Below are 14,032 nucleotides of genomic sequence, written 5' to 3'. Positions count from 1 at the left end.
ACTGTTGGAGACTTTCTTCTTGTTTATTTTATTTCTCCTCCAGCCACTGCTGTAGTTTCTCTTCTTGATCATTTTCTCGTTGTTCTTGTTTCTTTTCTTTTTCCTCCAACAGCTGCTGTAATCTCTCTTGTTTATTTTGCTGTTCGAGCTGCCATTGTTGCAGGTTTTCTTGCAACTGCTGGTGTCTCTCTTCTTGTTCTTGTATTGCTGCCATCAAATCTGCAAAGCTGTAGTTTGATTTGCCACTTCTCGTTTCCATTTTTTTTTTCTTTTCCATCTCACTCTCTGACACCAATTTGTTACACCTCTGTGTTCATTTGTTAATTTTCCGTAAAAAATCTTTCCGAAGAAACTTTAGCGATACAAGTCCTTTCTTAAATAAAACTAGTTTATTCTTTCTCAATACAACTTTGCAATGCACTCAATTTCCACAGTCACGCTATAACTTAAACAAACGCTATAATTCACAACGCACGATTCACGCGCTTGACTCAATTGTCCGTCTCTATCTCTGCAATTCAATTCCATTTAATTAGTCCCACGTTAACAGGCGCACTTATATACAGAAATAGAGGGCGCCTAGCACATACTGGATTATTCGTGATGTTCCCCGATCCTTCAATAATATCATGACGTGTTACCAGGGTCACGTGACTACCGATTTTGACGATTTTTTAACACAAAAAGACATATCATTAAAATTATATTTAAATATTATTCTCGTCTAAAACATAAATAATGTAGAAAATTTACCGGTCTTTATATTCGTGACAGTTGCTGTATGTGAATATCTAATTGTACTGTCTACACTAGGAAAATGCTGATATTAATTATTAAAGTCACTTAAAATGAGGATAATTCTTTAGTTATGTTGTATTTCACTTTCTTAATATTTCGCTATCAAGCATTCTATTTCGTTATTTTACAAAAGATTCACTTCTACTGCTTCTGACATGTTTCCCCCCCCCCCCATAGTTAGAAAAAGTATTTAAGTTCTCTTAAAACACTTCATTCGCTGCAAATGGTTATCAAAATCACTGTTTTCTGAAGAAAAGTGCTTCCTTCTTTGTCTAAAAATGAGTACTGAGTTGTAATTACTGGCAATACTTTACTTGTGTTGCATATAGTTTCATTACTAAGCGATATTATTCAATAATATACTAACTTAAGCCCCTGTTTTATTTATTTTGTAGTTATAGGTACAGAAACATACTGATATTTTTGTGAAACATTTTACCTGGAAGCAAACAGAAATATGTCATTTGCTTTAGTTATTCGTTTTTTTTTTTGTTTTTTTTTTAAATATAATCATTCAACTTTTAAGAAAGTAATGAAAATGAAGCATTGCTATCTCGGCGTATCATCCATAAATTTGTGGAATTATAGTGTTAGATGAAAATATTCAAACTGTGTTGTGGCACAGCACCTATTTGACACTGGAGAGTATTTTATTGGAGGTGTGCGTAATTAATAAACAAACCACCGCTAAGCCTTTTTAAGATGATTTTTTTTTATAATGAAGAACTGGTGGAAAACTTTGGGCTAGATATTTTTTTATTATTTATTTACTCATTCAATGAAGTTTTATTCACTTACAAAGATATGATTCTGTTAACAAGCAAGTAATCCAAAATACCTTAAGATATATTATTTACCTCTAGTAAAACGGTAAAATGTTAGCTAGAGAGAATGAACCCCAGTGCTTTAAACAGTCATCATGGTTAAGATGAAGTTAATATTTTTATTTTATCGTAAATAATCATACTATAATGAAGAAGTTATTAAATTATTTAAAACCTTGTGATATATGTATATTTACGTAAATTACAGTTACTAAATATATTTTCACTATACTTTACTTCTTAAGCAAAAGTAAGAGTGCAAAATATGTCACTAGATGCAGAGTATATATTTTTGAATAAATTTGTTTATTGTTTTTTATATCATCAAAGCTATTCGAGGGCTATTTGGACTAGCGTTCCCTTATTTTGAAGTGATAGACTAGAGAAAAGACAGCCCAGAGTTGGCGGTGAGTAAAATGCTAGATTTATGCTACCCCCCCCCCCCTTTTAAGAATAATTTTGAGAAGTGAATTTGGGCAGTGTGTTAAACATATGGACTTTATCTTCAATTTTCTTAATCTTCAGTCGTTTCTTTTAAGAGAACATTTCAGGCTGATGAAGGCCAACAAGAGAAGTTCACAGAAACTCAGATCACAAAAATTTGTGTTGTCATGATTAATTTGACAATAACTTTTGTTAATAACAATAACTTAAGTAACACATTTTGAATAAATTCACCATATCAGTTATACATTGTTGAAATTTACTGTCAAGTTATACAGATAACAATACAGCTTCAGAGGTTATCAGTTAAATGCTATAATTTACCACCAAGTTATAAAGGTAACAATGCAGTTTCAGACAATTCATCTTACCAGTTAAATGCTGTTATAATTTACCACCGAGTTATAAAGGTAACAATGCAGTTTCAGACAATTCATCTTACCAGTTAAATGCTGTTATAATTTACCACCATGTTATAAAGGTAACAATGTGGTTTTGGACGATTCATCTTATCAGTTAAATGCTGTTATAATTTACCACCATGCTATAAAGGTAACAATGTGGTTTCAGACAATTCATCTTATCAGTTAAATGCTGTTATAATTTACCACCATGTTATAAAGGTAACAATGCAGTTTGGACAATTCATTTTATCAGTTAAATGATGTTATAACTTACCGCCAAGTTATAAAGGTAACAATGCAGTATTAGACAATTCATTTTATATGTTAAATGTTATCAAAATTTATCATCAAGTTATACAGTTAACAATGTAGTTTTGGACAATCCAGTTTACCAGTTAAAGTTTGTAATAATTTACCACAAAGTTACAAAGGTAACAATGTAGTTTTGGACAATTCAACTTACCAGTTAAACATTATTATAATTTACCACCAAGTCATAAAGGTAACAATGTAGTTTTAGACAGTTCATCTTACCAGCTAAATGTTGTTATAAATTACCACCAACTTATGAAGTTAACAATGTTGTTCCTTCTGAAAAATTTATATTGTTATTGGTCAAGCCTACCTTAAACACAGTATGTCAACATTTTTATCAGCTTCATTATAAGCTTAGCTTAGATATTTGTATACTTCTACTACTGACGAATGTGAAAACTTGATTTCTAGAAAAGACGTTTATCATATAAAGCATGCTATGTGATACTTTAATAAATCATATTATTGTGTTTTAGTCTCAGAAATATTAAATATTTGAAAACGAGTTTACTAAATGTTAAAAATGTCAAATAAGACAAATACTATCACTGATATAGTATGCATACATCACTGCATAGATAGTAAAAACTCCCCAGAAATATTAACTTTATTATTCAGATTTTTAGGCATTCTTGTAGTGAAATGCAAATACTTTACAACTGACAATCACGATAAAATGCAGATCTCTCATCAATTTTTGTCAGGTGGTTCATCATCTGTTCATTTAACTCATCCAAGATCTTGGAAAAGTCTGTCAACTTATATTCATTCTTCTGAAACTCATCGTCCATTGCTAAAAAAAAAAAAATCCAACTGAAATTCACTCAATAAAACTGGTTAAGTCAAATTGTATTCATTTTTGTGAAACTTATCATTTACTGCGAAAAAACTACTAAAAGTTACTCTATAAAACTGGTTTTCAATCTATACAATAAAAATACTAAAATAACACCAGGATTCATGTTTTTGAAATATGCTTTTTGAGCTGCTGACCACAGAAAAGGTGACTAGCATTCTCCTCCAGCTTTTGGGCTACCAGCGAACAGCAGAATTGACTGTCATATTATAATGCCTCAACAGCTGAAAGAGCGAGCATTTTTGTCACCAGGAGTTGATCCCACAACCTGCACATTGCAAGACAAGCACCCTATCTTTCTGGCCAATGGAAAAAGAACCAATTGTTGATCTAACAACATATATATCTTACTCTATTAAGAAAAAAAGAGTAGTGTTTCTTTTTACCAAGTATAAATTAAAGAAAATAATGAAACATTACTGTCAGTTTTATAGAATTTGTTATAATCATTCCCTTTTATTCTCTACAATTATAATGTTAAATATTCTTTTTTGCAGAAACATGACAAATATTATTTTACAAAAGAAAAATAGTCATTCTGAGATTTAAAAAAATGTATAATTTGTTGTCTAACTCAGTTATGTATGTGTTCATAAACGGTGAAAAATAAATTATAAGAAAAACAACAGACATGATAGATACTACAGTGGAATGATTCATTCTTCAAAATGTTCTGTGTTTTGGATTTGTACTGAAAACATCATTATATAAATATTATTCTTCATAGACAAGGAAGTTTACTACCCTGACTCCATACCTTGAAGTTCTTTTAACTTGCTGTTTGCTTCTTCTGCCAACTTTTTTGCTCTTTCCTTCAGCTTTTTTGCTCGTTCTTTTGCAGCACCACTCTTTTTAGCTTTCTCATTTAAATTCTTAGCGGCTTTATTGTACTTGTCCTCCAGTTCTCCAGCATTCTATGTAAATAACAAACTCATGAACCTCATACTTCTGAAATATTTTTTTAATAAATGATGTTAACAAATTTTGCTTGTCAGCTAGAGTTTTTACAGAGAACAGTGTGGATGATAATGGTGCATGAGATTCTTTATTTTCAGTTGAATCATGTTGATACATATCTGGTGAAGAACCCTAACATCTGATATTCCAATATCCATTAGAGTAAAAGACATTCACAACATCCAGGCATTCTGGTGAGTTTCTATTAGAATACAGGACAGCATTTGTTTTAAAACCATACAAAGCACTGTGGTGGATTATAGGAATATTACCAGTAAATGTAGGAAACACTACAGTAAATGTTAACATTTTCCTAAATTGAAAATATATTTCCAATAATGCTTACCTCCTCTCACACTTGTAGCTATTACTCGACCACCAGGGTTTGATCCTTGCCCATCTAAGCATTGGTCTGATTTTTTTTTTGCTATTTCCAGTCTTTTCTACCACACTCAATTGCACTTGGAGTTGTATGTCTCTTGATACTCTCCACCTTTGTCAATGTGCCCTCTATCCTGGTACTGTATATAAGCACCTCATTCAGATAATTTTATCTTTTTTTTCGAGACTGACTCTATCCCAGTCTCTAACACTGGATCTTAGTGGGGAGGAAGGGAGGGAGAGTGTGAAAAGGAGGTATTATTTGAAATACATTTTCAATTTAGGAAAATGTTAACTTCCAAAACATGCATACCTCTTCTCCCACTTGTAGATAGAATCCTCCACTGAGAAGGTGGAGGGGCCAATGTGAGCATTATTCATACAGAAAGCATCTGCATAGATCATGGGTGTACCAAGATAAGAGTGGTATCCGAGTGAGGGAACTGCACTACATCCAGAACAGTATGCTCTCTTCACCCTAAACTTAGTTTCTGTATCAAGGGTGAAATTGTACATGAATAATCATCACTATAGACCAGCCCCAACTAGATAGCCAAGGTTCCAATTCTCAGGGTTGTAATTAAGGGGTCTTGGTCCCTATATCCCATGTTGGTGCCTAGGGCAATTGGACCACAATGTTATATAAAGATATACTTTTGATTGGATCCCAACCTGTAGCCATAGAGTGATGCATTCAGAACCACCAGAATCACAATGAGAAAGCAAGCAACACTGAAGCAGACAAACCTTCTCCACCTAAAGAAGCCCCAAAGGCAATATCCCAGGCTTGGAATGATGGAATTGTGTATGCCTTACTCAACCAAAGGAGTAGAAACCATCCAGTCTGGAAGTATGAATATTCATCCTCACTCCCCACCTGAGTGGGAAAGAAGCCTACCACTTGCCCCTGGAATTATGGGGAGGACATGGAACAACTTCCATAAACAATATATTGAACCAATATTGATCAAAAAGAAGGGCCATGCACACTTGAACCAGATAACCAAGCATCAAATCTGAACTGGTATTATGAGTAGGCTCCCCTATAGACTAATCCTGCTTCTACTGACCTCTGGGAAAAAACATCCAGGGTCTCAGGTAGGAGAGCCCCCAACTTCGCCCATTTTTCCCTGTCCACCACCCCAGAAACTGGAAACCAGGAGTAGTAAGGACCCCCTTGCTGCACTAGTAAAATATCGGGGGGTAATGCACATTAGAGATCCCTGAGGAACAGTGCTCTGGAAACAGTGCAATAGGTGGATCAAGTTCCCTAAATTTTTAAAAGTAAACCTACCCCAATTTATCCAATCTGATGATTGGCAGGGATGGGCAGGATCCCCATTAGCTTTACTCATGTTATTCCATGGGTGGCAGTCCAACATAGTATGGTAATACCACCTGGTGAGCTCCTAGGTGGTCTTATGTAACACCTCATTTCTACAGAGTCTGTTGCAACCAGTAGTAATTATAGTGAAGTAGTGGCTGTTAGTGTGGAATGTGTTTGATAAAAGCACACCTGTCTGGGCAATACTCACCACAGAGTGGGATCCTGCAAAAACAAGTTAGGGGACCCTGAAAGGTAGAAATAAAGATACTCACCTCTCTGGATAATCTAGCAGAAACAGTTAATATAGTTACAGGGGGGTGGACAAAACCCCTCAGATGAAGAGACTACCAGATCAGGCAAATAATACAAGATAAAGGTACTGGGGGAGGTCCATGTACCAGTCTGCATAGTGACTTCCAACAGGCAATTTGACTGGGCTTCTAAGGACATAGAAAAGAGAAATCTGATTAGATGTGACTCACAGAAGATAACTCGCCTTCAAAGAAAGCCTAGAATAAAGTGTTGTCTAGTATCTCTAAAACCTTCAAGGCCCTCACTGAACATGCCCAAGATCAAATTCTGATGGGACATAGAGGGAAAATGTGTGAGCAGATGAACTGGAGAAAAGTATTGAACCCCTTCCATTCTGACAGAGTGTTGGGTAAGAAGAACTGGTCTGAAGATGTAGAGAGAGTGAGAAAGTGGTCTGTGGACAAACTGCACAAATCACCCCAGCTGATGATGTCTGTATGTCAGCAGACATGAAAAATAAACCTGCAGATAAAGGGGATGGATGGCATATAAGAGTCAGGTCACAAACAGGTGTAGAGAAAGAACTCATAACCTGAATCTACCTACTACGTAACTGGAATGGTCTTTTGGGACCAATTAACCAAAACGATGTGAGGAATCTGGAGAGTAGTAGGGACTAAAATATGTGTAGTTGTGATAATTGAACAGTAGTTGATAAGGCCACCATAAACAACGGCGATTGTGGATAATGCAAAAACCTCTATTAAAGAGCCAATTCAAAAACGAGTTATGATTGACACCACTGATCAAAAAGGGTTCAACCTCCTCTCAATGCAACATTTCCGATATGCATAGCATTACCTTTGAGAAAAGTGACTTTTGGACTAAGCAGAAAATGAGACAGATACATATCAGTCTTAGAAAATAAGCTCCAATGCCGTGTGAAAGACAGCATAACCTCTATGCTAGAAGCTCGTGCTTCTGGATAGCCTGGTGTGCCATATCTTAAAAATAAAAGAAGGAGTTAGACACAGTGGAAGGGACCGCAGAAGCAGAAAAACTAGTGTGATCAACAGGATCTGACAATGGGTTGTAACAAATCATATTTCATATTCTGGGTAACATATGAAAGAAGTTTGAGGGTGGTAATCCTATCCTGTCCAGATGGAGAGCATCTATTTTCAAGGCCTAAAGATGGGGTACTGTAGACCAAGTTCCCAGTAGTTGGGTGATCCAATGAGAGGCCAACCCACCAATTCAAGTTGCAAAATGAGAGGCAATCCAACTGAGCCTTCCGATGTAACATTGATTCTGTCAGGATATTCTGTTTGGATTGAGACAGTGGACCTGCTAACACAGGCATCACCCATGGAACATGGCAATCTAAAAGGGTAAGAAGATAAGGTTAGTTCCGAGAAAGGAGGTCCAAAATTCGAAAATAGGGAGCCCTAGACCAAATGCCTCCTTAATGAAACATAAGACACTACTGGAGAATAGTCAGAGTGAAACCTGATGATTTACTCCTTAACAATCCCAGACCATGAGACCTTGCCTGTTGAAGAGCAAGAAGGACAAAACTATGTGTAGGGAATCCTCGTTGTCCATGCATATTCTGTATTTCCTGACTGTTGGTATATCTACCCCTTCCCTGAATGGAACTTTTGATGAGGTAGAAGTAGAGGAACCCAATTTGTAGTACTATTCCACCCCCTCGACATCAAAGAATGATCCCAAATACAGAAACTGAGGGAATCAGGAAATAGATGTGTACAATCCCTGGTCACTTAAAGACCAATAAAAGGATCACTTTTGTTATCCCAAAGTCACGATGGATTTGAGTGATGCCCACATTCTCAGAAGAGAAAAAACCAAGCATGCAATGGGAAAAGGAGAGGTGAGAGTATGGCATTATATTCTATAGTTTAAAGCAGGTTGGGAGACAGCTGAGCCCGACTGAGAGATGAGATGAAAAATAATGAATAAAAATACCAAGACTAATGACATATTGAATTGGAACAAGAATAGATGTTGCACACCCAGAAGAGAAGCCTGCTTGGGTTGTTTCTGAAAGCAGAAGCAGGGTGTGATGGTCTAACAATTGATGAGATGTTGCCAGCAGTAACCAGTCGTACAAGGAATGGTTGTGCACAATACAATGGAATGAAAGGGAAGAGAAAACCCGTATGATACAGCAGAACCCATACTAAGCCAATGCAAGGGCGAAGGAAAACTCGGAACTGCAGTACCTGACCTTTGTGCACCACAAACGCCGATAGTGGTGGAACTCCACCACTAAGGCAAAGTGCAGATAGGAGCCAACTACAACCAAGTTGGACATCTACAATCCCAGTAAAAAATCAACACAGATTGAGGAATGATTAACTAGTGAACCTTTAAGAATCTATGTATTGATATAAACATGGAATATCGATGACTGGACACCAATCTCCTGTTTTCATAGACCCAACAACTAACAGGAATAAAACTGAACTGTGGGAAATGGAAAACCAACTGGTTGGGTGGATAATAGTGGGGAAGATGTGAACTGAATGACCAATTGTGATTCAAGGACCTGCAGAGCTTCTGTATTGACGAGTAAGATTAAAACACGTCCAGAAAAATCTTAAAACCGAGCCCTCACGCTAGCTGAAGGTATACAATAATCACTGACACTGCTACCAATTCGACTATGCAGTGGAAACCTTGGATATAGACAAAATCTATTCAAAGTATCATTGTACCAAGGAGCTGATGTCGGGGGTTGGTACTCACGAATAGGGAAGGAACTGTCCTTCCTATAGGAATCGATGAAATTCGAAACTCCAACAACAATCCGGAGGAATGTAGAAACCGAAAACTGAACCAATGTGCATACTAATAATGGATCCAGCTCATCATCAATGAAACTGATCCTGAGAGTCTTCTAACAAAGAGAAGTGAAAGGAAACAAACATTTGAAGGTGAATTGTAAGGCAGTAGACTTACTGTCCCACCAGGGGAAATAGATCTATATAGGTGAACTATAAACTCCGCCTTAGAACTCCAAAATTCGATGAGCAGAAATTATTTGACTGTCGGAAAAATGCCTCCACCTGTTGGTGGTAGGCGATATCACAAAGTTCCGACTGTCGGATAACGCTTATCTGTTCCTTCACATAACTAAGAAGTAAACTTTTCAGCATGAACCATAACTTCTATGTATTGAGCAAAAAAAGACTTCACTCCCTGACCTTTCAGCCATCAAGTAGGTAAGTTGCATGTTCAAAAGCAACTGGGAAAAGCACAAAACATCAAACAATCAAAGAACCAACAGAAAAAAAACAAATCAAAGGCAGCTATCCCAAAGTGGCCTCCTTTTCGTTTTTGATAAGTCATTTAAAGACCGTGGTAATTATCATAGATTGTAACAGGATCTTGTAAGGTAAAGAAAGTTGGTTTGTTAGACCAACACAACTGCAGACCATCTGCCACGTCCACCCTAAGGAATCAAACCCCGGCACTGCAAGCCATTAAATTTACCACTGACCTACAGAGGGCTGAAAATTCAGACTAACAGAAGGCACAGGAATCTAAAGTCTCTCCAAAATTTGGAGGATTGCTCTCAAATGCAGCTTCAGAGCCCTCCGGAGGACCACCACAGATCCAATTATATGTCTCCATCTCACTACAAATAAGATCACTGACAGTCTCAATTAAGAGTAAATACCCCCACCCCCAACCCACGATTGTTGTGCAACACTAGATATCAGAGGTGGGAGGAGAGAGACCCAATTAGCCTCCGTGCTGGAAATAATAATCCAGGAATACATACCATAACAGCTTACCAATTGGAAGAAAACTTTTTTTTGAAATTATTATTATTGTTACGAAATTTGTTTGTTTGAAGTTAAGCAAAAGCTGTACAATGGGCTATTTGTGCTCTGCCCACCACGAGTATTGAAACCTGGTTTCTAGCATTGTAAGACATACCACTGTGCCACTGGGGGGGGGCATTATGCAATTAACTAGATAACATGATAATGTTCAAAGTATCTCTGAATGATCATGATACTGGTAAACCTGTTAGTGATGCTTGTCAAAAAAAACTGATAAAATTATCTGAATGAGGTGCTTATATACAATAACAGGATAGAAGATGAATTGATGTAGGTGGAGAGTGTCACGATACATATATCACCAAGAGCAATTGAGTGGGGTATAAAAGACTGGAGCAAGTGAGAAAAAATCAGACCAATGCTTAGATGGGCAAAAATGAAACCCTGGCGGTTGAGTAATATCTATAAATGTGAGAAGAGGTAAGCATGTTTTGGAATTATAGTGACATTACACCAGTACATGTAGGTAACACTGTACTAATTTTGTAGTGACATTACACCAGTAAATGTAGGTAACACTGTACTAATTTTGTAGTGACATTATACCAGTAAGTGTAGGAAACACTGTAGTAATTTTGTAGTGATATTACACCAGTATGTGTAGGAAACACTGTAGTAATTTTGTAGTGATATTACAATAGTATGTGTAAGAAACACTGTAGTAATTTTGTAGTGACATTATACCAGTAAGTGTAGGAAACACTGTAGTAATTTTGTAGTGATATTACACCAGTATGTGTAGGAAACACTGTAGTAATTTTGGAGTGATGTTACACCAGTAAATGTAGGAAACACTGTAGTAATTATGTAGTGATATTACACCAGTATGTGTAGGAAACACTGTAGCAATTTTGTAGTGATATTACAATAGTATGTGTAAGAAACACTGTAGTAATTTTGTAGTGACATTACACCAGTAAATGTAGAAAACACTAGTAAATTTGTAGTGACATTACACCAGTAAATGTAGGAAACACTGTAGTAATTTTGTAGTGATGTTACACCAGTAAATGTAGGAAACACTGTAGTAATTATGTAGCGATATTACAACAGTAAATGTTGGAAACACTTTAGTAATTTTCTAGTGATATTACACCAGTAATTGTAGGAAACACTGTAGTAATTCTGTAGTGATATTACAACAGTAAATGTAGGAAACACTGTAGTAATTTTCTAGTGATATTACACCAGTAAATGTAGGAAACATTTCATTGCAAGTATTTATAAAATAATTTACCATTAATATTAAACTAAAATCAAACTAAGTAAGTACTGAGTAATATACTTGCAATATTTCCCGATGATGTTTTTTATATATCAGTACCGCTGACCTACAGCAGGATCTTATAGTGCTAATGTACTTCAGCCTGACAGAAATAGTTCTTGGTCACTTGTATGCTTCAGGTAAGGTGACTAGTGACCAATAAAAGCTGCTCATTAACCATATTTGCTCAGGTGGGTATCAAAGTGAGCAAGCCATAAACATTCAACATTGTATCATGTATTTGATGTCAGGGTTATCAACTATTCATTTTTACCCTACATTGCTGATTTAGAAACAGTTTGTGGTAAAGGTTAGTAAATACCAAATACAGCATACTGGGATACTGGAAATAAAAGTTACACAATACGTAAACTGTACAATGAACAAAATTATTTTTATTCTTCATTTGAGCATCACCTTGCACTCTCACTTGTCAGAGTCTGAATCAAACTAACATCATCAATTCACAGAGATTTTGATTACAAATACCTCAGTAACTCATCTGATATTTTGTAAACAACAGACTTGTACATTTTACTGAAAGCTTCCCACATTTCTTGGAAATGCAAATAGTAAATTTTGAATGATAGTCAATATTTCTTCTCTTCTTTTTTGTATGTTCAGTTAACTAGCTGTGACAGTTGAACTACAGATAGTTTAACACTCTGGCAGTTGAACTTCAGATAGTTAACACTCTGACAGTTGAACTTCAGATAGTTAACACTCTGACACTTGAACTTCAGATAATTAACACTCTGACAGTTGAAGGCATGAAGATCTGGGGTACTGTTTACCTTATGAAATGCAAAAACATAATTTTTTTACCTCTTCTGCTTCTTTGGCCAGTCTGTCAGCAACTGCTGTTTCTCGAGTAGCTGTCTGTGCATCAATTTCATTCTGTACAAACTTTTTCTTCAGGTCACCTAACTTTTCTTTCAAAGCTTCCACATCATCCACAGTCTTGTTAGTGATCTTTTGAGCAGCAGCAGTTCCACTCTCAATCTAGAAATGTATTTCTGAGGATTATGTCAACAATCAACAACGTATTCTGTTACAGAAAGGCTATGTTTAAACTCCAAAATTGTTAATAATTTAAAGAAAGATGCAGTGATAAAAATCAACACCAGTTGAACTAAGTATATCTCAACATATTTACATTTATATACTGTCCTTGATAAAAAATAAACACCAGTTGAACCAAGTGCATCTCAACATTCTTATATTTACAAACATGTCTAATAATTTCCATATTCATATGATAATTCAACTTACCTGATGGACCAGATGTATATGGTAATTGACTTATTTGGTTGTACTAGACGCACGTGGTAATCTGACTTACTTGTTGTACTAAATGCATGTGGTAATCTGACTTACTTATTGTACTAGACGCATGTGGTAATCTGACTTACTTGTTGTACTAAATGCATGTGGTAATCTGACTTACTTATTGTACTAGACGCATGTGGTAATCTGACTTACTTGTTGTACTAAATGCATGTGGTAATCTGACTTGTTGTACTAGACACATGTGGTAATCTGACTTACTTTTACTAGATGCATGTGGTAATCTGACTTACTTGTTGTACTAAACGCATGTGGTAATCTGACTTAACTGTTGTACTAAACGCATGTGGTAATCTGACTTACTTGTACTAGATGCATGTGGTAATCTCACTTACTTGTTGTACTAAATGCATGTGGTAATCTGACTTAATTGTTGTACTAGATGCATGTGGTAATCTGACTTACTTGTTGTACTAGATGTATGTGGTAATTTGATTACCTGGTTGATAATCATAGGTGATAACATGACTTTTCTTCTGGAATGAAGGATTCAGAATATTTCACACTAACAATTCATATATTTTACTCATAGTTGGAGTTTTGAGAACTTCATCTACTAGTTATAATGTTATGGTAATCACTTACCATGGAAATTTGAAAACAAAGTGAATTCACTGTTAATAATGGTGTTTTGGTGATGAAACAGCACATACTCTGAATCCTTCATTCCAGAAAAAAAAGTTATGTTACCACATATGATTATCAACCAGGAAATCAAATTACCCATATACTTACTAAATCTTACTTTAACCAAGGTGCCACATAAGAGGCTTGTAAAAAAAAATTAGCTCTATAGGTGTGGTGGATAAGTTAGCAAATTGGATAGAAGAGTGGCTGGATGGAAGAAAGCAGAGGGTTATTACAAACTGAGTTCAGTCAAACTGGATTAAAGTCAGAGGTGGGGTACCTTAGGGCTCAGTCTTGGGACCTTTGCTCTTTTTGATTTACGTCAATGACATACATCAGATGATATTAAGATCTTGGGTGT

The 14,032-nt window shown here is 35.9% G+C and overlaps 1 protein-coding gene across 3 annotated transcripts in view; it reads right to left on the bottom strand.

Moving 5' to 3' along the window:
- Window positions 1-1,547: 1,547 nt before the first annotated feature.
- LOC106462546 (laminin subunit beta-1-like) overlaps window positions 1,548-14,032 on the bottom strand; it is a 127,033-nt gene continuing 114,548 nt past the window's right edge. For all 3 annotated transcript variants that reach the window (XM_013922482.2, XM_013922483.2, XM_022389847.1), the window contains 3 exons: window positions 12,523-12,699; window positions 4,399-4,555; window positions 1,548-3,578 (listed from right to left, as the gene is read on the bottom strand). In XM_013922482.2, the coding sequence (XP_013777936.1) occupies window positions 3,439-3,578; window positions 4,399-4,555; window positions 12,523-12,699 (474 nt within the window). In that variant the 3' untranslated portion in view covers window positions 1,548-3,438. The remainder of the gene's footprint in view (window positions 3,579-4,398; window positions 4,556-12,522; window positions 12,700-14,032) is intronic.

This window comes from Limulus polyphemus, unplaced genomic scaffold, assembly GCF_000517525.1.
Source record: "Limulus polyphemus unplaced genomic scaffold, Limulus_polyphemus-2.1.2 Scaffold1195, whole genome shotgun sequence".
NCBI classification, from domain to species: Eukaryota; Metazoa; Arthropoda; class Merostomata; order Xiphosura; family Limulidae; genus Limulus; species Limulus polyphemus.
The sequence above is the reverse complement of the archived record's forward strand: the minus strand, read 5'-3'. Positions and strand labels throughout refer to the sequence as shown.